Raw genomic sequence first — 23,458 nt, 5'->3', positions numbered from 1 at the left:
TAATAAAAATGGGACACCTAAATCCTGAAATAATCGCTACTCTGCATTGCGTTATGCATGTTGCCTAACTCTACGGCGATGAGTGGATTTCAATAGCAAATTTTGAATGGCAGGTTCTTTTATCGCCGTTGAGTTAGGCAACACATATAACGCCATGCAAAGTAGCGATTATTTCAGGATCTAGGTGTCCCATTTATTGCCGGTTACTCCAACTAACCATAATTTATCTGAAGAAAATACGAAACGCAATTCCTACAATTTTTGCATTTCTTGTTTTGCTTCTCTTACCTTTGATCACTGTAACCTTAGATGAAAAACAAAACAATCCTAAATCATCAATTGTCATTTGCCGAGTTTTTACAATTTATTGTGTATTATGTAAAACTTTACTATTTATGCTTTGGCCAGTATTTTAGTAAATTCGATAATAATAACAGTAACAAGATTAAAATGTAAAATAACCTCTTAAAAATCAGCAGAATTTCAATTGCATAACATTTTTGTACACGTTTGCATAATTTTTAATAGTACAAAGTTGGTGTATCCACATTTTTGTAAGCAAAACCTTACTGAAAGATTAATTGCAAATACTAAGAAACGTTACGATAAGTATTAAAAGTTTACCATTTAGACAGAAATCTTCGCCGACAGAAGTGTCACTCTCCATGTATAGATAATTTTTCAACAGCTTGAACATTAATGTCTAATTAAATAATGCATATATTAATTAAAATGCTAATACCTCGGGGGCCGAACATGTTGAGTGGTTGACTCTCAACCTGACAAAATTAGGTTCGAGTCCCGGCCAGATCATGAGTATTTCTGTTTGTTCTTTCGTTAGTTACAGTTCATCATAATTCTTCCTCATCGTTACGATTAATCTAAGGAGGTTGTTGTTTAATAAATAAATAAATACAAAAACATTAAAACATATTGTCACATTCAACACACTAAAATGCAACATCGGATTTTGTGAATATATTTTTGAGGGCATTGAGGAAAACAAATTGAAATATCCCAACTATAACTGCCAACATTTGCTACCACTTTGTGGTTCAACTAGCTGATAGAAACAGATATCTATCTATCTTTGTGTACGAAATAATTACTGGACATTTTGATTAGATGTGTGACCCATTTCAACTGCTGTGTACACAATACTTGAGTAATTATTCCTCCAGTTTCGATTGAGCAAACTTTTCTTCCACGTCGAAAGTCAATGCAGCGTCAATCGCAAATTCTTTCCCATTTCTTCCTCGAGCCTTTCTCTGTTCTCCCCCCCCCCCCAACCTCTTTCTCTTGTGCTTTCATTTCGTCCGCGGAGACAACCGAAACTTCTCAGCGCTCTTTCCGAACTTTACGAACAGTTCGGGAGAGAGAGCCTGTTACCATGGCGACGACATCCGCGCAGAGTTAAGCAGGTGCAGACGCGGCAGCGCGCTCGGAGCCAGTTCCATCCCGCCACTGTGTGTTGTTGGAGGCGCCTAGAACATCGCTCCCGTAACGCTCCTTAAGTTAGCCATCACCCATCAGCTCCCTGGCAGAAGGTCTTCCTCCAAGCATGGAGGAGGGAGAAGGTACCGCGAGCTGCATCAGGAACATTGGATCTCGGGTGTCCGATGGTGTTGAATGTGCCACTTTCAGACTTTCTCATAAATCTTTCTTGGGTTATTCCTTGTTTGCCGGGTCACTGAAGGAGTGATAAGACTGTGTTCATCAACCCCGAACTGCTTTTTCCTGATAGACCCAGGAGCACCGCTTAGTTCCTTAAGTACTGACATTCGTTGAAACCAAACAACACAGACTGCTGTCTTCTTTTCTTAATTTCTAGATGGTGATCGTCTCCGTGTAGTGTGTTTGTGTTAGCAAATGAAGCTTAATACCGTGCCAGGCTCCTTGTCTTTTCGTTCCGGGCAACCCAAAAGTAGGAAGTGCCAATGCCAATTGGTCGACGCTAGTTTGTCGCTCTGGCAACCACTCCTTTTACCGACAGCCAGGTACCCCTTAGCAGCAGAAACATTATACTGTACCAGTTCTGCAGACACCGTGGATGAACGCGAGATCGCCATGCTCATAGACAACCAGAAATCAAAATTACCAAAGACACCCGACAACCGACATTCAAAAACCGCCGAGGATGGACAATCGCCGTGCGCTTTTCAAACCGGTTCCGGCTCAAACACAACAAACGCCAACTTCCAAAGACCCATTGCCGATCTGAATTTTTCAACTTCCTTCACAAAATTTTTAGTATTTCTCTTCAATGTGCTCTTACTTCTAATGTGGCGCGTTCTTGGTAAAATAAGATGGACATCCGTGCTTCACGTGACTTTGCTCTTGGGTTTTCTACCGTGGACTTTGACTTTGGAAGAGAGTAAGCTGATCCGCATCCCAGGTGATATTATATTAGGTGGGATCTTCCCCATGCATGAACACGTCAGTGGATACCATCTGCATCCCTGTGGCGCCGTCAAAGAAGAAAAAGGAGTTCAAAGACTGGAGGCAATGCTCCACGCAATGGATGAAATCAACAACAGCCCAGACTTGCTCCCAAATATTACGTTGGGTGCACTTATCTTGGACTCTTGCAGCAGCGACACCTACGCGCTTGAACAATCCATGGAGTTCGTCCGTTCCTACATGAATCAGGTAAGTACTAAGAACGTTTTAGTGTTTTGTTAACAGTGTACCTGTATTTTGTGTACAAATAACGTTTACAAAAAGTACATGGTGGTAGCCTGCGTACAACAATTTAAAAGCAACAATATAAATTACTATACCACCAATATTTTCTTCATACCGATCACTTAGTAAATATATTATTGTCACAAACTACAGTTATATGATTGATACCAGCGCTTAAATACCAAGTGCTTCGCCTTTTCAAAATTAATCTTCAATAGTTTTTATTACATACACGTATTATTGCAACAAATTATCAGAAATATTCTCGATAATGTAGTGAATAAAACAAAATAATCTAGCAACTACATAACACCACCGATTGATATAAAAATTGCGTGAAATGTTATACATGTATTTAACAATACCATTGCTAGCTGATAGGCCCGATGCCTTCTAAACAACATTTGGAATTTAGCATCAAGCGCCAACACCACTTTTGGCAGTAAATATTAGTGTTATACTCTGCTTCATTCGTTAGCCATATACTAGCGTCTATCGCGTATTAGTCCTTGGGCATTTATTGAAAGGGGGATAGATATAGTAATATTAACCTTTATTTATAAATAGAAAAGTAGCCAATTTCCTACAAGGAGTGAATATTTGCACATATTTACAGATCATGTTACATAAAAGTTTTGAAACAGAACTTCGTCAACATGAACCTTAGGATTAGAACGCAACTGATGTTAAACTATTAATATGTATTCATTACAATCAAATTAATTAATGCATTTGATAGAGATACAATAGAAAATATCATGCATAAAACAGGATATAATGTTCCGTAAATTATATTAAACATTTAATATTAATAATTATTAGTTTTACAAATGCATAGTAATACTTTGAATAAAATTGTAAAAGGCTGTTTTATTATTTACGTTAACCTAAATAAAATAGCATCTTTTATATAGTATCAATGATACTATTACCCCTAAAAATGACTCTCCTATTCAAAGAAGTTAAGGAACATCATTATGAATTAATAAAAAAAAACAGATTACACAATGTGTCGTGTTAGTGCTTCAACGGTGTTATTTGTCTGTGTGTGTCTGCATGCAGTTCACCATTCACAGGAAATTATCATGAGATGAGACAATAATAAAAATTAGAACGTAAATTTAACATCTACGAAACATGGGAAGAGAAAAGAAACTACATTGAGAGATTTTAAATAATATGTTTGTATAGTATGCAGAAGAGTAGTTTAATACTTAGTAAAACATCTAGATAATAATCGGAAGGAAATATTTCCATCGAATGGGTGAACACTGATCGAATATTTTTACAGCACTAGATATCCGTTCATATTTCCTTTATTCCCGTCTTTCACCAAATATAATTCCTGTCTGCTTTCCTTAGAAAGATTTGCTGTGGGTTTAGGCAAGGCAGTTCCGGAAAAAACTTTAGCCTGGAACTGCCGTTGGTTTGTGTCGGGAGCAAATTACCGGACGTTTCTTGGCCCCGGTAAACATCGTATCAATGCCAAACCCATAGCCTCGTGTAACACAGAAGGCAAGAAAACTAAATGATAAAATTATTATTTCTAAAATTCTAGCAGAATAGCTAATTAGAGTTGCTATAACTGTTTAGTGTGTTTTTCTCAAGAAAATTAGATTTACACGTTTCATTGTTACGAAAATAGAGTATAAAATGTCAATAATAATTATAATTAATAATAATATATTTAATGATTTTTGTTTGTATTGTGTATGGATATCAAATTATTTTCAAAATATTGATCAAAGCTCCGACAATTATAATACATATTTCATGGCTAAAACTTCAGGGATTCTATAACTGTAATACTACACTGATAAATATAAAATATTCCTCGTGGAATATTTTCAAATTATTTGTAATTGTAATATTGAAATGTAAGAATTGGATTTCAAGTTAAATATTCAGTAAACACATGCGATCAGACTTGGGTTAGATCCAAAAAAAATTGAATAGCTTTAATTAAATATATTATATCAGAATAAGTAAAATTATTATCACCATTGTTTTGAATATAAAGTTCCAACGCGGAATATCTTAAGCGCTTAGAGTTTATTCAAGCCTGACGGCAAACCATACACTAGAATGCACTTGAGTTGATCCACCAAATATAGAAATGGTATTCTTCTTAAATACTATTTTGCAATTTGAGAGAACAGAGTGTAAAATCAACGCTGAATAAATCTGCGATGCTAACATAATTTTTTGAAGTCCCGCTGACATAGAGGTATTAGGTAAAATGTAAATTATTATTATTGAACAAAAATAACCTAATTCGGCAGTATTGCAGTTAACGTCTGAAAATTATAACAATATTTTTAATATATTAAAAAGTTTATATTGAAACAACTAAAATCTAGGTACATTAACAAAATTGTGCCTAACTAGTGATAAATAACGAGGAAATGTATTTGCACGCATTAACTCTAAGCTAAATTTTATTTGACTACATGTATAAACAAACATAGATATGAACATCACAATTGAATGTAAACAGTCAGCACGAATGGAAAGTAATTTATATACTTAATGTTTACAACACATTTTATACTACATGGATAAGCGCAACATCAGCCGTAAGCACTAAAACTGATAAATTATGTATTCTGCATTACAGATGAAATTGTATATGTTACAGTTAATTAAAATGCCCAAGATTCTAGATACTTATCTACTAGTTGATTAAAATTGTTAAACATCAGTAGATAATTATCAACAAGTACAAATAGATGTTCGCCGTCTAAATTTGATTTCTTGATGTTATTTAGTTTCTTAATATTTGTCCATTTTCTTCATATATAAATCTGATTCATGTTAATACATGAAAAGTTGTATTTTGTGAATATTTTAAAAAAGAAACTATTTTGTACTTCATATAGTACTTTTTTATGTTATTAAGAATTCGAGATATATCGAATTAGGAGCGTTCAGAGGAGAATAAGATGTTTCAAATATGCATAGTATACATATTACTTCCAATATTGAAAATGGGTGTGATTAAAGAAATATTACATTAACCAAGGAATTGAGAGAAGTTTCAGTGCTACTCTAGGGGAAGTGTCTCTCTTAATTATGGCAACAGTTGTCACATTTAAAACTCAGACTTAACTTGAAATGCAAACAATTCAGGATCATTCTTCTTTCAATGGGCTGTAACTTTCATGCTTGTGATGGTGATGTATTGAGCGCTGTTAAACCTTTTCCCTCTACTTTTTTACGTTTCCGCACTTTAGCTAATTGAAAAAGCTGTCCGCATCAGAAAAACATCCCTTTATATTATTTCTAATTTAATTAATGATTCCATCACCGTGCTGCATCGTTTGTGTATATACACGCGTAGGAAGCATCCACGACCTTGTTTTTGGTTGTCGTATATTTCGAAGTTTTATTGCGTGTCTTCAACCAAGAGGTGGATGGTGAAAATCATCATTAATATAAAATTTCCTTTTCAATGTAATTGATGAAGTTATTCAATACGATCAGAATTTCTCGAAATTTACAGTCGCCTAAATGTATTTCGCTGCAAAAATAATAGCGGAAAAATTATCCATCACCACATTAATTCACATTTATTTCCGCAAATCGAAGAATAATAATTTATACAAAACCTCCAAATGATCAACGAACACATTTTTCATCAGATTTAGTGCCATTCTATTCCTTAAAAAGACAAAGAATGTTAAAAGAAAGCTACAATAAATAATTTGTCTAGTATTAATTTGCTGTCGAATGTACGAATGACACTAACTTTATAAAGTATATGCAATGATATGAAGTTCCTAAGAATTCATACAAGTAGCACTTATTTCAACAATGTATAGTAATTCTCATTATAGTAGAAATTTTAGTTTGTTTACGGGAAATTATTCTGGAGATCGACAATTTTGTTTCTACATATAGATACACAATATTATTATCCATAAATGTTAAGATCAAAAGCCAACACTTTGCTGGGAAATAGGAATGGGATGCTGATGAGTTTTGGCTTTGAAAATAATAACGATCTTAAGGTTTGGCATCCACAATGTATTCATTACATTACGTTCCGAAATCAACATACTTATCAATATTAAGTTATTACTATATGTTTGATCGGCCAGTACAGGCAGATTTCTTCTGCAACCTAGGTGGCTATAAAACTAAGTCCGGCGAGTATACCGGGTGTTCGAGTACATTGCAGTATATTTGAATTTTTTCTACATGATGGCTGATTTGCGAGGAAGAATTAAAACTCACTTTCGTGTATTTAGAGTTTCTGATATTTCTTCCATTTAAAAGATTAAGGAGTCAACGGCTTCAATATTGTCGGCGGCAGCCGCTTTAACAGGTTTAACAGGACATTCTTCGTCCTGATTGCTAAAATATCATTTTCTCAGACATAGCATTCATTGGACTGCGGAGTAGAAAGGATATTTGGCCATCAATGAAACTGACATGTAAAATTGACTCAATAATTCCTCTTTTTGATTGATTGTTTCCTGGAAGATGTTTCATTACATAACGGCACTGATTTGTAGTAAATGTTCGTTCTTACATAACATTTTAAAATCAAATCAACGAAGAAGTAATAAAGGAAATAAAATTATGAATTCCTTATGACAATCTTTGAAAATCATGACCCTTCATATTATATAGGAAAATAGGGAAAAGCCAAATAATTATTAGTATTCCCCATCTGCACCCGAATGTTTATTTTGATTACGACCTAGAGGCACTAGGTGAATAATATCAAACAAGTTAGAAACAGGAGGAAGATTTGAAATCATGCAAATGATTCTAGGGATATAAATGCTATTTTCTTTAGTAAATTTCAATGTCGATCTGTAACATCGGAGACCGCAGATGTTTATTTTTCCAAAGGAACACGACGAATGACAGGCATTTTAAAAAAAAATATTTAATGTGAGTAACGGAGCTACCGTTCCTTCTATACTATTCTTTTTAGATTTTACTAGTTTGATTATTATACAATAATTTGATAATACAGAAATAATGTCAATTTCTTCCTACCATTTATTTACGCCGACTAGCTGACCTCCGTGGCGGAGTGGTTAGTGCAGCGCGCTACGACGCCAGGGGTTAAGGGATCCAATTCCGGCCTGGGCATAGCTGTTCTTTGTGATTGCCCCTTCATCAACTTCACCATGTCATCCTTCATCCTCATCTTCGCGATTAGCCACAAGTGGCAGGAAAGCGAAGTAAATTAAACAAAATCAATTAGTTTACATTGACCAAGACATGCGTCGTTCTACAACTAAGGGAGGAAATGGTGTGTAATCAGATATAACGAGCAAAAGACACATGAAACACCAAAATTCCAGTTGATGAATTCCACGAATTTAGTGAGTAAATGTTTATCAAATTCAATAGGAGTACACATACATACTAACAATATGTACTAAATTATGCATTTGCCACATTTCGTTCAGTCATTTTCATTTAATATAATTTACATTGTAATGAGCTTATGTGGGATTGTAAGAAAGTAATGATCAAATATATTTTCAATGCATATAATAGAATAATATATTCATTTGCGTACCACAATCTTATATCAGGACAAAGTATTCAGACTTTCTGATACTTCTCTCCCTCCATTGATCTAGACGATATCTAGAAATCTATTGCAAAACGAAGTCTTGAAAGTGCTGCATTCATAAAAATGTTTGTCATAAAGAACACGGGTTATGTTATCTTCGCACATTTGATTTTGATTTTTAAGTGATTAATTTGGTATATTTTACTTTGCATTTCTGCCACTTTTGGCTAATCGCGAAGATGAGGATGAGTGATGATGTGATGAAAATGATGAAGGGACAAATAACACCCATGCGATGTTCGGGATTCGAATCCGGGACAACTGGATTTGTAGCGCGATATGCTAACCACTTCGCCACGGAGGTTGGCCGGCTCTCGCACATTCGAACAGCAAAACTACTTCTGCAAAAAGTACCAGAAAGAAACAATAACATGAATTACATCGTGGCCCTAGTAGATATACATGAACGAGCAGAAACATATTTTGTGAAATATTTATGCACAGGTGTTACAAACACCATTAATAATATATTTTTGGGGAAACTAAAGAATAACTTTCACACTGAAGTTAGTATGTTTATTTCTTATGTAGCAACAAAGAATACGGAACCACGATAAGGTTTTGCCGTTATATTCAATGAAAAATTCTGGCACTCACCACAACATTAATGCGGTTACCAGAAATTGTAACAAGATACCCCACGCTGAAAAGGTTCGGAATCAAATTTCAATCAAAATATTTGCATATCTACTCCAAATATAAATTACTTTCTTTACCAGACTTGTAACCTGAGCGTGATGTAAAATAAACCCTCTCTTCGGTTCCCTTTAAAGTGCGAGGTAATGGCACGGAGGTTTTCCATGTGTGCTCGAAATCCAGCCAATCACAGAAGATGAACGGAGAGCTTTCCTCAATATCCGAGTGATATTGGCACAAAGCCCCTAGAGTGTAGAATCTCGGAGTAAGTTTTACGAAACCCACACACTGAAAGAAGTAACAACTATGCGCATTAGAAAGAAATGTTAGTTGTTGAGGTTCGGGAAGGTGATGTGAACCTGATCTCTTGATTGGTCGCAATATCGAGTGTCTCTTTTCACTTGACAGCCTCCGTGGCGAAGTGGTTAGCGCAGCGTAGCTAAGAAGTTCCAGGTTCTATGTCTTAAGGAAGAACCTTTCATTGTATGTGTTCCTTCATGTATGTCCAACAAGCACCATTCATCCTCATCGTCATGAATAGAACCTATGGAGATAGAAAAGCGACATACAAAAACAAATGTGCATGCATTCGGAATTTGTCTTCCTACCTCCTTTAAAGTTACAAAATTATTACAAATAAAGCACTATGTATTTTACGTTATAATTTTCTACCGTGTGATGGTGACAAATTGTTGAAACTGATTGATTTATTGATTTCCTTTATTTTACTTCGCTTTCGGTGCCACTTTTGGCTAATTTGCAAAGATGGGGATGAGTGATGATATGATGAAATTGATGAATGGACAATTCTCTTTGGAGATTATTAAATTATTTTGGTAGAGAAAAATATGCATCGTCTTAGATTCGAGCTTTTATTTTTAAGCCAAGTAGCTTGTAAAGTGATCTTCTTGAAGATACTTTTAGTTACATTACAAGAGTTTACATGCAATTTTAATTGATTCTTCCTTAACATTTTATCCTTCTAAACTTTTCTTTAGAAGTCTGATGATTTAAATTTGTGACAAGTATCAGGTATAAGGAAAAAGATGTAAGCATAAAGTTCAAGTTCCACCTACTACAAATATGTACTTGAAATATAGGTATAGCAGGACTCACTATTTTGTAAATATAATTCCTATGGAGATTTGTACGATAAATTATTAGTGGCACTAACGCTGAAGGAATGTAACCGAATAAATCTAAATACTTCCATTATTTTTTGTAATTTTCAATATTAAAGTAATAAATAGGCAAATAAAATTGAGATCTTCTTTACATGTAAAATGGGAGACTATTTAAATAACACGTCTTTAAATGTCCTTAAATTTTGTAGTGAGAATAATCATTTGGAAATATAAAAGTATAATCAATTCGTATTAACTACATGCATAAAATTCATTATCTTATTAAATATACAAGGTGTCTACAAAATATGGTACAATTTTGAAATGTGTAGCATGAAGAAATGAAACTGGAAGTTTCAGTTGTTTGATTGGTGATGATGGCTTTATAGCTTCTATTAAAGCTCTTTGTAGATTGATTTATTTAGCTTATTTAATGTTGCATTCTTCTACTTTCGGCTAATCGCGACGACGGAGATGAATGGTAATAAGAAGAAATGAATGAAGGGACAAACACATATGGACGACACAGCACATGCCCCACAGAGAATCATACTGGCTGTGAGTCCAGACACCAGAGCCTCGTTAGCCTTATTCAAGGTCTTTTGTAGCAAATTTTGAATTATTCATAAATACATATGAAAGAAAATATGACGAATTTACATACTGCTTACCCGTGTTACATTATTAGTTCTACTTTACATGAATAAATGATAGAAGGGGTGACTTTCTGGTAAGGCATCCAAAGGTCAACCTCAGTTCCCCGTAGTGCACCCCCGTAACTGCTTATTGCAGGCCAACGAGGCTCTGGCGCCTGGATCCACTGCCAGAATAATCCTTTGTGGAGTTGTGTTGTCCTGTGTTTGTCCTTGCGTGTGCTGAGTGCCCCTTTACAGCCTCACTTTAATAAGTAAGAATATTTTAGTCCTCGGAGATAGAATAGTTTTAGTTCTTTTTAAGTAATGAATGAATGACTAATTTTAAAAATTGAGTTACGGAGATTTTAACAGATCCATCTTTTTTTCTGTCAGGGGCCTATTCTCAATATGGCACTATTTAAAGGGGTTTCTCCAGTATAGTGTGACGGGCAAAAAAAGCCAGTGTACTGAAATGCCTATAATATAAAAAGCAATCAATCAATGAAGAAATTGTAATATCGCTATCGCAAGAAACTTTCATTAAATTAAATTTTAGAATCTGAAAGATACTTTATGAGCACCTTGCATATTTTCATAATCTAGAAACTAAAGCTAAAAACAAACTTTTTTGTGTTGTTTGCCACTGGTACGAATTCTTGAGATATTAAAATCCTATTGCAGCAACATTCACTGGCCATATTTGTACTTGTATCTTGCTTATTTTACGTCGCTTTTATATATTTTAATGAAGATGAATGATGATATTATGCAATCCATGATGGGATAAAGCTGAAGAAACCCCATGCACAGACTCAAACCTAGAACCTTAAGTTGGCTACTGGTCTGACGGGCTTTAAACAAGATAAGTCGTTAATGCCTTCTGGAATCAAACTATAACTACATACCTAAATGTTAGAAGCCTTACCTAATGACCTGCATTCGTGCTGAATAGAATTCCACAGTGGTTAAAACGCGACACCGGATCACCAACGATTAAGATTAATATTTTACTGTGTGGTCCGTGCAATTTTGGCAATCAACGTGATGCATGAACAACATTGAAAGTGGGATCAAGTACATTGAGACACGTACGTGAACGTAAGGCCAACATCACGATCCTGAACGGAACAAATCTCCTGGGAGACAAAGGGTGATTTGTTGTCTCCAAGCAAGATGCATGGTTGGCAATTAGGAACGGACGGCAGGAGACGGGAAATTTGCTAGAAACCTTAGGAACGACACGCCTCTCTGCTCTCGTTCAGCGTCTTCAGGGTACGATGGCGAAGTTTTTCATTTGAAAGACTTCACGAACTTGAAGGCCCATGGAAAGTTTAATCTAGGCATACATTTGTATTTTGCTTATTTTAAGTTAATTGCGACGATGAGAACGAAAATAAAAAACAGGTAGAAAGTAGAACTCCACATCAAAATCAGGATTCGGACCTAGTAGCCCCCTCTTCTGTATGTTTAGGAAGTATATGGGTGAGACAGAATAAATATAGACGAAATATTCCAGTCCGGTATTCATTTTGTTATTCACCCATGTGCATCTTGTCGTATTAAATAATAATAACAATAATAATAATAATAAGTATCTGTTCATCAGCATGTGCTCAAAGATATAAAGCAGGTGCTACAGAAGTGATCATCCACTTAATTTTCATGTTAGTAAAGTCTTGCTTAGTTTCCAAACTAACAACTTCTTATGACTATGTGTTAAAAAATTATGACGTTGCAACGTACGTACACATGTGTAGGCTTGCTTGTGTATGCTTAAGTACCTACTCAGTCTCTGAGGACGCGCACTTTGTAATTTACACTAAATTGTGAGCACATTTCCACCACTGGAGGAGCAGGTGTTCCTTGTGTGAGCAGATTGTCAGGTTTTTATTAATTCAATTGGATGCTCCAAAGTGCTCCAAAATATTGAGAAATGGGTAGGTGTTCAACCTTATTAATATTACTCAATGTGCTCACTAGTCACATTGAATATTAAACAAATAAAAATTCCGTATAATGAAAAATTGTCCCAACTATGAACTATTACTTCTAATGATTCCGGCATTTCCAAGTCGGAAAGTGTAAAGTAACCTCATCATATAAGATTATTTCATGATTAGCGTTTTGTTATGATGCAGAGGTTGTATTTCCGGCGATCGTAACATCCATGTTCGAATCCTGACTATGGCATGGATGTGTTGGAAGTTCTAACACGTAATTAGTTGGAAACTCCCAAGTTTTAAGAAGAGAGAGAATAGAATAATCACATTAAAATAATAGATCGTCAATCTGTCTTATGTGGATAAATATCATAGATAAAAACATTTAGGTTGCAGGTTTAACTTCTAAATTTTCCAATTTCTTTTATCCAATTAAATGTTTATATCTTGTTATTTCAAGTGGAAATACAAAACTTTGTGTGTGAGTAGACTGGTTAACGGAACAATGATGTTTAATATAAAATGTTAAAATTTGACTTTTGCTACTCAGTACCCAAAATATATTATTAATGATTTCGAGCCAATTCATTAACGTCTCCATGAGTTCTGTATGTCTCCTCACGGTACATGTAGCATACGGTAAAGCACATTATATGTCCGATAACTGTATATGTCCTTATCTTCTTTGAACATGAACATGATAAATTCCTTGTTAATTGATGACTTTTATGACGATCACCATATCTTTGGATTGAAAGTGAATGGTATGTTATTTTACAACTTGTGCATCAAACTAGAATATTGCTAATAGTGCAAGAATCAACTTCATTGGTGACTAAAGGTATTTTTACTGTTGCGGCGGCCGATCCTAATGCTGGCAAGGGAAGTGTGGAGCGGGGAAGCGACCAATCCAGCGCGATAAGAAACACAGCAGCCTGTAGTACGAGGTGCTGGAAGCACCCCCTCCCACGACGTCGTAACTCTCGGCGCCACCGCTGCTGTCTGGTTGGTCTGGGGCGAATTCCCAGCTCCCGTTGCCCGCTGTAAGAAGAGACAAGACTTATAAAACAGAGTCAAATCCATCCGAGTCCTCCATTCGATTCTTTTTTGTTCAGTACAGTTTGTTTTGATCTATTGACAATGTGTATATTTGTCAGATCCAACGTGTATCCGAAATTCTGCAGGAGGCAAAAGAAAACACGGATAATGCATTGAATTTAACTTGATTAAAACTTACTCGCTGCAAAATAAGAGTTACGTAGAAAACATGTAGTAAGGGAAACCGGAGTATTACCGAACACTGAAACTCTGATGGTGAATTATGGAATAATTTGAATACATTTTAGGAACTGCATAGGTTCTAAGGAAACCTTAATACCTTCCCTTCAAAATCAACGAGGTAACAATGATTCCAGACTATCTATTATGTGCAAGAAACTAAGAAAAAGACACAGTTGTCATGTTTGACATTGCCCGGATTTTTCAGGGTAATGCCGAACATTGTGTTTCCCATTAACCTTTATGAAAAATAGTTACTATAAAGACAAATGAAGTAAAACAATAAGGAATAACCCTATTTTAAGTATCTTCAGAAAATTCTTCGGTAGAATGTTTAGTGAAAGAAGGCTTTTTCATGGCAGGTCTCTTCATTTTTAAATTCTTTATATAATTTCTACAAGATTATCCTTTCAAGAGTTGAAGTATAATATAGACGCAAGGCACAATGATTCTAATTTTAATCTTGTATTTGTACAAAACAAGCCGATTTTAAATTATAAACTAACATGCTAGTAATTTCGAACATCTGTTCGGCATTACCCTTTTCTGAGCCTTGTTTATATTATCACCACACGTGCTGTATATAATATAGGATCATTCCAGTGTGTTTAAAAATTGCCTAATAAACGTAAATCTACAAGAGTAAACGACATGAAAAAATAATGAAACATTCTCCACTTATCTCGAAGTAAATTCAGCACATACATTTTTTCCGCTAGCTTCGATGTCTTACAGAATAATGACGCCGCTAGGAGCATAAGGCATTGTCTGTGACAGGCGCTAGGTGGAGGCACCAATTGGATCACTCTTATCAAGGGAGCAAAACAGAAAACTTGGTGTTCGCCATTACCTCTATGTTTAGGATTACCCCGCTTTCCCCTATAATTGAAAATATATATTAGAGATAGTTTTTCTTGTAATTTCATGTTTGTTCATTAATTAAGTTCAGACAAAAGTATAATATGTCTTGAGGCTTCCTTTGTGGTGAATGACGGAGATATTTTTCCCAGATATCGGCCAGGTGAGTTCCGATAAGACTTTCAAGAGTTGGCATTACTGTTCTCTTCAGACATTGAAAGCTGTGTATCTGAGTGACTATAGCACTTGAAAGATTAGAAGTTTATCCAGAACTCACCTGCTCAATATATTCAGGTCATCTCTTCATCTTCGAGTAAGAGGTTGCAAAATTCAACTGTTGTTATTTGCTGAATGAAATTTTGTACTGCATACTCTTATTTAATGCACTTTATTGCAGTACCTCGAGTCCACACGCAAGTAACATCAAATCTGATTCTTGCAGCATAACAAAGAACAAGAGATTGTTTATATTCTGTATTTTGATTTTTTTTATGTCGTTTTTCTTCATTGCGGGTTAATCATGTCCATGAATGCTGAAGCGATGAAATGTGCGATGGCAGAAACACAATGGTGCAAATATCTATACCTGCTCAGGGTTCGAACCTGAGACCTTCTTCTTCATAGTGAGTTATGATGACCTCTCCTCCACCGAGGTCAGCGAATGAGTCAATATTGGATTACGTTGACACTAATATTGCATATTTGGAAGAATGCCGCATTCTATATCTTCGAATTAGTGTCTCTTTTATTCAAGATTATTTTGACATACTTAAAAATATCCAAAATTACTGAAATCGTATTCTAACCGAAGTACTATATAAAATCGTTTTCAAATATTTCAACCAAAAATAAATAATATACAATATTCATTTAATCATAGAATGAAATCATTTAGTGAAAATATAATTTTATATGAAAGAATGTAAATTCACTATAGCGTCAAAATCCAATGAAATACAATAACGTTCTCTATCATAATTCTCTTTTGTTAACTTTTCATTCTCGTTAATCATTCATTCTTTAACTCTACCGCAGTATTACTTATAACTGTATATCCAGCAGCATTATTGGGAGTAGGTAGCAAATGCGAATAGAACACAACAAGCATACTAGCAACAGCTGGGACAATTGTGTTCGGCACTAAAATGGTTGGTTTACCCTGCTTGGAAGCCATAACATCACTTGAAGCAGTAACAGGCGATCAAATTGGACACTACATGGGACGATTAGCACTGTATAAGGTAAATGGGCTCTCGCTGATTCAATGGAATGGCAGAATGCAGGTCAACACACTCTATGAGGATGAGTGAGTGATTAGAATGTTGGATTAGTATTAGAGAATTATCATGTTCAAATCACAATCGTGGTGATTTGCTCCGTTTTCATCAACAATGGAAATTCTAAGATGGAGTCGCTTACCAAAACGTAAATTGATTCTTCAATTTCCAAATGTTTCTTGCCGACTTCCGTGGCGGAGTGGTTAGCACAGCGCACTACCACGCCAGAGGTCCCGGGTTCGATTCTCGGCCTGCTCATGGGTGTTGTTTGTGAGTGTCCCTTCATCAACTTCATCAACTCATCCCTTTGCGATTAGGCAAAAGTAACAGAAAAGCTAAGTTAAATAAACCAAATCAATGAAAACATCCACATGTATCTTGTAGTTCCAAACTCAGCGGTTTTATCGTTGAGATTATAAGAAGGGTTTTCTTGTGAATCACATACAGTCTGTGTAAAAAGGATAGGCTATACTGCACAATCGACCCTTGTGTTTCACTATTTCGGCGTAAAAAAAAAATATATTCACTCGTAGTACTTAATTCGAACTTCGATTTGGCACTGTGCATTTTTCAATTAGATGTTCCTGTTCTGTGAAATAATACAAACTTTCTTACATTACTTACCATAGCTTCTTTTCTGTATCCACATTCATGTTGTAAGCACACAGTACTGCCAGGTCGAACTTTGGTTTTTAACGTGGATATAGATGCTAATTTCCACTAGGATTAAACTTTCTTTATTTCGTGTTTTCATCGGTATTTATGGTTTTCATTTTATTTTTGGATACTGAAGTTTCTATTTTTTAATAGCTGTAAATTATTTTCGTTATTTTAAATTGTTTTCCTTCAATTTGTTTGAGAAATATAAGGTTTTCGGTTATTTTATTGTTCAAAGTTGCCTTATCGTTGTGCGATAAGGGAGACCCTGACTTCACTTGTCTTCTTTATCGTACAACGTGAGGACAACCTTGCGTTGTGACGTTTATCGAGGAATGCCTACATTAGGTCCGTAAGGTTTGGTTCTCTTAGCATAAATACACTGGAAATGTATTATTTATGCTAAGATAACCAAACCCAACAACCCTTATATAACAAATTAGGAATTTTACTTTCATTTTCACGCAAATTAAGCTCATCATGTTTCATTTTTAATAGAGGTTCCTCAAACTATAAATTATGGTTATTTTTTTCACTTCCAATTGTTTCCTCACCATAAATCCTATTTCTGGAATCCTTCATTCATACCCTTTCCAACGATGTATCATCGACATTTGTATTAGGAAGGGTCGATTCGACATTCTTACTAAGACATATTTGAGCTTCAATTTCCTCACACTAAGTAACTAATAAGATTTCAGGCAATATACAGAAAAAAAGATGATCAAATTGCAATAGCACCTAGTAAATTTTACAAGATATAAATATTCTCGAAAGCTCAAATTTAATTTTAGATTTCGACGAAATTTTGAGCGCACCTACGATCAGTTTAACATTCGGAAGGGTTCTGCGTCACAAAGAGATTGTCCGACGTCTACGTCACGTCACGACAGAAATTGAAAATTCATTATGAACATAATTCGCTGCTTCAATAAATATCTTCCATGGGAGAAGAATGCGGAAAGTTTCCATCTTGGCTATAAAGGGAATTCAACTGAACTCCAAATATGGCGCACAGTCTACATGGAGATGTTTCCAAGAAGCTGAATCTCGAGAGGATGAATGCAGATTTGAGAGTCATCTGATTGATAGAGCGGAAATTCCTTTGTGAATGATGGACTAATTTAACATGCGCTCCAAATGAAGAATGTTTATAATTACAGCAAAGAGGATAATTGTGAAGCACAACTGTTAGTAATTAATTACTGGATGATCCGTTAACATTGTAACAGCGGCTACAATAATTGTATGTTAATGACGGGTAGGGTCTATCAGACCCGGTATGCTACTGGTCCGACTTTTCTGGAGATTACTAACGAAATTTGGAATACCTTTTAAAAAACAATCGTTTTGGTTCTTCATTCTTGATATTTAACGTAATACTTGCTACATAAACTTAGCTACTCCACTCACCTAGGTACTATTTTGACTAAGCATGTGTTACAAAGAATTAGAATTTATAGGCAACAAAGAACACGACAAAGCTTTTGAAGTCTTATAACTTTTGTGAAGCAAGGGAAACACAGAAAATATATTTATGCTATAGTAACATATAATAATCAAATTCAACAGTTAAAACCGGGTTTAAACGACCCGTCCTTCGTTCAGCGTTACGATAATTAATTTCATTATTGTATAATGCTGCACATTATTTATAATTGTGATTTCTATAACCAGAATTTGGAACAGACTCGCGAGATCCCAGAGGAGATTCTTGTTTGATTCCTTGTCTGGGTGTGGATGTTTCTGCATAAATTGTATCACCTTTAAAGTTATGTGAATATATTCATTTGGACCTGTCATGTTTTCTGGCCTCACCTACGTAAATTAATGATCTTTTTCTTTGTTCTTAATTTGTTAAAAGAAAATAGATGCGGGTCCCACTAATATCCATTATGTGTCTATATTTTACATTCGTATTTGTATCTATCATAATTTACTTCACATTTCTGACTCTACGCTATTTGTGACAAATAGGTTGAATGATATACAAACATGCTCAGACAAGGCAAGATACCAAAATCGTTTTGGTGGTGAGAATGGGAGTCGACCAATTCAATAAATAAAATTAAATTATAAGTAATGTATGTGAGCAAACATTTTCAAAATTACTTTAAAACTGAAACGATGACAAAACTGGGGATATAATTTTGTTCCCACTTGCATTGCACATGATTTTATGTAACATTATTCTACATATTAATCGGCATTCTAAGAACAACAAAGGGAGTGAATAGTGAACTAATGAACAAATAGAAATAGCAAATGAGGAAGACGTGCCTTTGTATTGGCAGATATTCGGACTTGCTACTTTCGACTTCACAGAGCGGTGTTTTATTCACTAGATAATAAAAAAGTACCAGCTAGTAAGTTCTTATTTTAATATAAATTAGATATTAATTGATAGTACTAATTCATTAGTAAAAATCACTCTATAAGTTTTCAGTAGCCTGAAACTTCTTATCTACAGTAATGCAAGCTAATTCATATTAAAATTCCTACATAAAATGAATATACAAGTCACACTGAAGATGGAAAATTATTCAACCTCACCCCTAAAGTCATAATTTCTTTCCGGGTTCGATACTCGGTGGAGGCACAAGTGGTTCGGATCCCACTTTAAACTGTAGATCCAGTCCCGATTAGCCTTACTGTGCATAAAGTGGACTTGAAACACTATATCAATCATATATATATATATACACACACATAGATAGATATATAGATAGAGAGAGAGAGAGAGAGAGAGATGGCAAATATACCCTACTACATAACCAAAAAACATGCACCCATAAGAGCTCGAAAATATTTTTCGCTTCCTTCCTACACACGTAAAACGTGTTAACATACTTTCCCAATGGGGTACGCAGCCTTTGCCTACCTCCGGTGATGTAACATGTAAACAAAGACTGTCCAAGCAGGCGAAAGAAAAAATATTATGAACAACGAGATTAATTCATAGTAATATAAATAACAAAATAATTACATTCTGTTTATTTTGCTTTTGCCCTTTTACCTCTCGGGTTAATCACAACGATGAGAATGAATGAAGAAATCATGAAATTGATGGGGCAAACACAATGATACACATGTTCATGTGTAATTAAGGTTGGAACTTGGGATCTCTATATTACCACCGAGGCTGATAATAACCAAATAAGAAAAATTATATGAATGAAAGTAGTAATTGTTTCACACATAAGAACAAACGAAGTAAAAATATCAGGACGATATTCACAGATTTCATTGCAAAATATAAATCCTTTTTGAGCTTCATTCTTGTGCACTTCAATGAGTGGAGCTTTCCTTCTATCTAAACATTTTATCGAAATCTCTTACATCGGTTTCCTAAAGTGCTTCTTACAGAAGTCTTTCTTCAAAATAGCTGTCATCGTCTACGTAATGGCCTCTAATATCTGCAGTTCGCAATCGAATTTTGTCTGAGTGTCGCAGGAAAAATAGAACGCTATATACAAGTATATATGCCCGGTACCTCCACCATAATGCGTTCACCGGGTTTTGGATTGCTGACAGGGATCGATGGGTGAACACTTGCTTGAAAGTCAGACGATAGAGTATTACATGGTACATCGGATCCCCTAGAATCTCCCTCGATGGCCCCGTGCCAAGGTGTGGAAAGAATCTAGGGATGTTCAGCCGAAGGACAACTCACCTCTCGATCAGGCAGTCTGAAGAGTCTGTCGGGGATGGACTCGCAGATTCGACCAGCTTCCTCGACAGGATGGCGATGATCGTTCCGGCGAGGCTCAGGACTAACCAGGCGCTGGCGATCGGACATCGTGGGTCGTCTGGAGCGGCCGGACAATGGACTTTGGCCCGTCGGCTGGTGAACGGGAATGCCTTCGGCGTGATCAGCGCGGCTGCGATCGGCTCTTGAAGCTTCTGTGGAAGTTGCAGCGCGAAGATGATGAGCGAGCGCCGGTCCCGTGAAGCGTGGGGTGAAAGAGACGGCAAGCAGTCGGGCCGGCAGGATGGAGAAGGCCCAGTGACTGTGCTGCGATGGTGATACTCGGCGGTTGTGGTGTGTCTCCTACGACGCTCGCTGTCTTGCTGTCGCGGCCCTGAGGCCAAAAAAGCTCGCCGACTCTCGTGGTTCTTGGATGATTCTTAGCAACTGTCCCTTTTCAAAAACCATTTAGGTTTTTATTCGCCTTTGGCGGCGTGACGTTTTGCTTATTAATCGTTCCGGGTCGGCGGCTGTTTACTTGTTTATTTCAGCCGTCGGACCCGGCAGTGAATTAGGAATGTTGTGCGTTTCCTACGTCACAGCTGATCTTGCAGAGGAATATTATTTCTTACGACTGACCGAGTTCCAATGGATGGCTTGGAAATTATGGGTTTTATGATGTACCCCTTGTTCTCTCCCCAATACACACACACACACACACACATAAGAAGAAATTGAATGGGCCTCCTCGATGGTGTACTGGTAGTGTCGTCGCCTTGTACTCAATGGGTCCCGGGTTCGATACCCGGTGGAGGCACATAGTGGTTCGGATCCCACTTTAAACTGTAGGTCCAGTCCCAATTAACCTTACTGTGAATAAGGTGTACTTAAAACACCAACTCAATCAATCAACAAAGAAGAAATTGAAGAATTAAGGTTACCTGTCTTACTCTTACACTAAAAGAGGAACATAAATAAAATATAACAGCAGGTGTCCGGAAAGGTAACATAACACCTAACAGCATAATCTATAACCATATGTTTAGAATAAACCAACCATATTACTAGATTAATAAGATCAAGAAGACTCAGGCGGAAAAGCGATGTATCATGCGCCTCCTTGATGGCGTAGTTGTACCGTCGTCTCCTTGTAATCAAAGTGTTCAGGGTTCACTACCCGGTGGAGGCACGTAATGGTTCAGATCCCACTTTATTTAAGAATGACTTGAAAGAAAACTCAACAAAATCAACACACAAATTAGTGGAGTATCGTATCGTTGATCAAAGCGACTGACGCAACGCGCCACAGGGGGAGTTCCCAACTAAGTGACAAGCGACATGATGCCTTCAGTCTATTAGCAGGCGTTTGCTGCTAATTGTGCGAACAACAGATGTAGACCACACGATAAACCGCACGTTACAACAACAGATATAGGCGACACGAAAAACCACACGTGTAGCTTTGTCGCTTGTCTGCCGCTCAAACTGGGCCATTTCCTCAATAGCTTGCAACGTGTTGCCGTGGTTTTGTTGTTCGCGCATGCGCAATGCAATGAGGGTCTTGCTTTAGGGAGATTGAGCATCAAAGCGACAAGCGGCACGCGACACATATCGTTTGAGGATTTCATCAACCGAACGCTGGCCTACGCTGTCCGCCATGCTGCTACGATGTTGCTCTTGATTGGCACGTTTCCAAGCGACATGTGTCGCGTGTCGCTTCGGTATGAAAGTTGCCTTGGACCGAAGGACCCATGTTGCTTTGGTGTGAAATCCCCGTCTCGTTTTGCGCGTGTCGCTTTGGTCTAAAATCTCCTTAAGGAAACGGTGCAGTCAGAGCTTGTGTCCCTAAGGTTCGAAAGGCTGCATTGATTGATTACCGACTGCTCGCTTCCAAGCGATACTTGTGGTTTGTTGTCTCGATATGAAATATCTCTCAGGATATTATTTATATTCTAATAACATAGAAAAGTAAACTCTAGTACACAATCCAACACCTGACGTCCGGAATCACATTGCGATGTTTCTTCTTGGTTACGCATCCTATTTATTTATTAATTTTATTTTACTTTTCTTTCCAAATTAATGTCATTTCGCGACTGCAAATCACTCCACAAATATACCTCTTTCCATCAATTCACGTACCGCATTTCAAGACAAACAAATCTACACAATATATTTCAAAACTAACCAAGCGGCATTACTTTCATAAGAAAATTAGCAGCCGTACTGATCGCACTGCCATCTATGTTGTCATCCGTCTCGGGAACCAGTTTCTTGGGTCATTTCCCACACTACGTTATTCAAGGCGCTGTAACGTAAGGGTAAATATTACCCAAAAGAAAAAAATACTTCTTCATAAGTCCGAATTATAATGATTTTGAAGTATGTTCCTACTAATACCTTCATTGATTAGACTAATTCTATCAAGATTGAACACTTTCGTAACGCAACTCCCATGCTGCGTTTGGGATCGAACCAAGAACCTCTAGATTTAATTGGGTGATGTAGCTATTCCTCATTCATCTCTCAAATGGTTATCACTCGCTTGGCCTGAATGTGATAAATGCAAGAGGTTACCTTTTAAAGGAATGGCGATAGAAATTAGCTTAGATTAGATATGGGTTTTATACTCTCCATGACTGAACCGATATGGATTGGTTAAGGAAAGGATATTACTTGCCTTACAAATATATGGAGATTGTTGCTAGCTTGTCCTCTCAACTATCACTTGTCTCTTGTCACACACCATCGTCCAATAGTCCACTCCTCAACACAACTCTCAAACAAATTATTTAAATAATACACATTAATAGCCAAATTCAATTTTACACCAATTCACTGCAAAACTACACAAAATATAACAAATACTATCAACAAAAAAACAAAACATAATCCACAAAAAAAAAAAAAAACTTCCAAAACCACATACATTATTATTATTAAATAAAACAATTAATATTGCTATACACCAACAAAAAAATTCTTTTTTTGGAAATATCATTAATATCATTAATATATAAATATCGCATTACAATACAGAATGTTGAACTTTCCGCTGACTCCACAAACCTGCAAACAACA

General features: G+C 36.2%; 1 protein-coding gene across 1 annotated transcript in view; it reads left to right on the top strand.

Moving 5' to 3' along the window:
* Window positions 1-2,067: 2,067 nt before the first annotated feature.
* The window catches only part of LOC145983761 (metabotropic glutamate receptor 7-like), a 706,759-nt gene continuing 685,368 nt past the window's right edge, over window positions 2,068-23,458 (top strand). The window contains exon 1 of the mRNA XM_083116810.1: window positions 2,068-2,649. Within this exon, the coding sequence (XP_082972936.1) occupies window positions 2,068-2,649 (582 nt within the window). The remainder of the gene's footprint in view (window positions 2,650-23,458) is intronic.

This window comes from Lepisma saccharinum, chromosome 2 (genome assembly GCF_977018435.1).
Source record: "Lepisma saccharinum chromosome 2, izLepSacc3.1, whole genome shotgun sequence".
Taxonomy (NCBI): domain Eukaryota; kingdom Metazoa; phylum Arthropoda; class Insecta; order Zygentoma; family Lepismatidae; genus Lepisma; species Lepisma saccharinum.
This window is presented reverse-complemented; position numbering and strand designations above follow the sequence as displayed.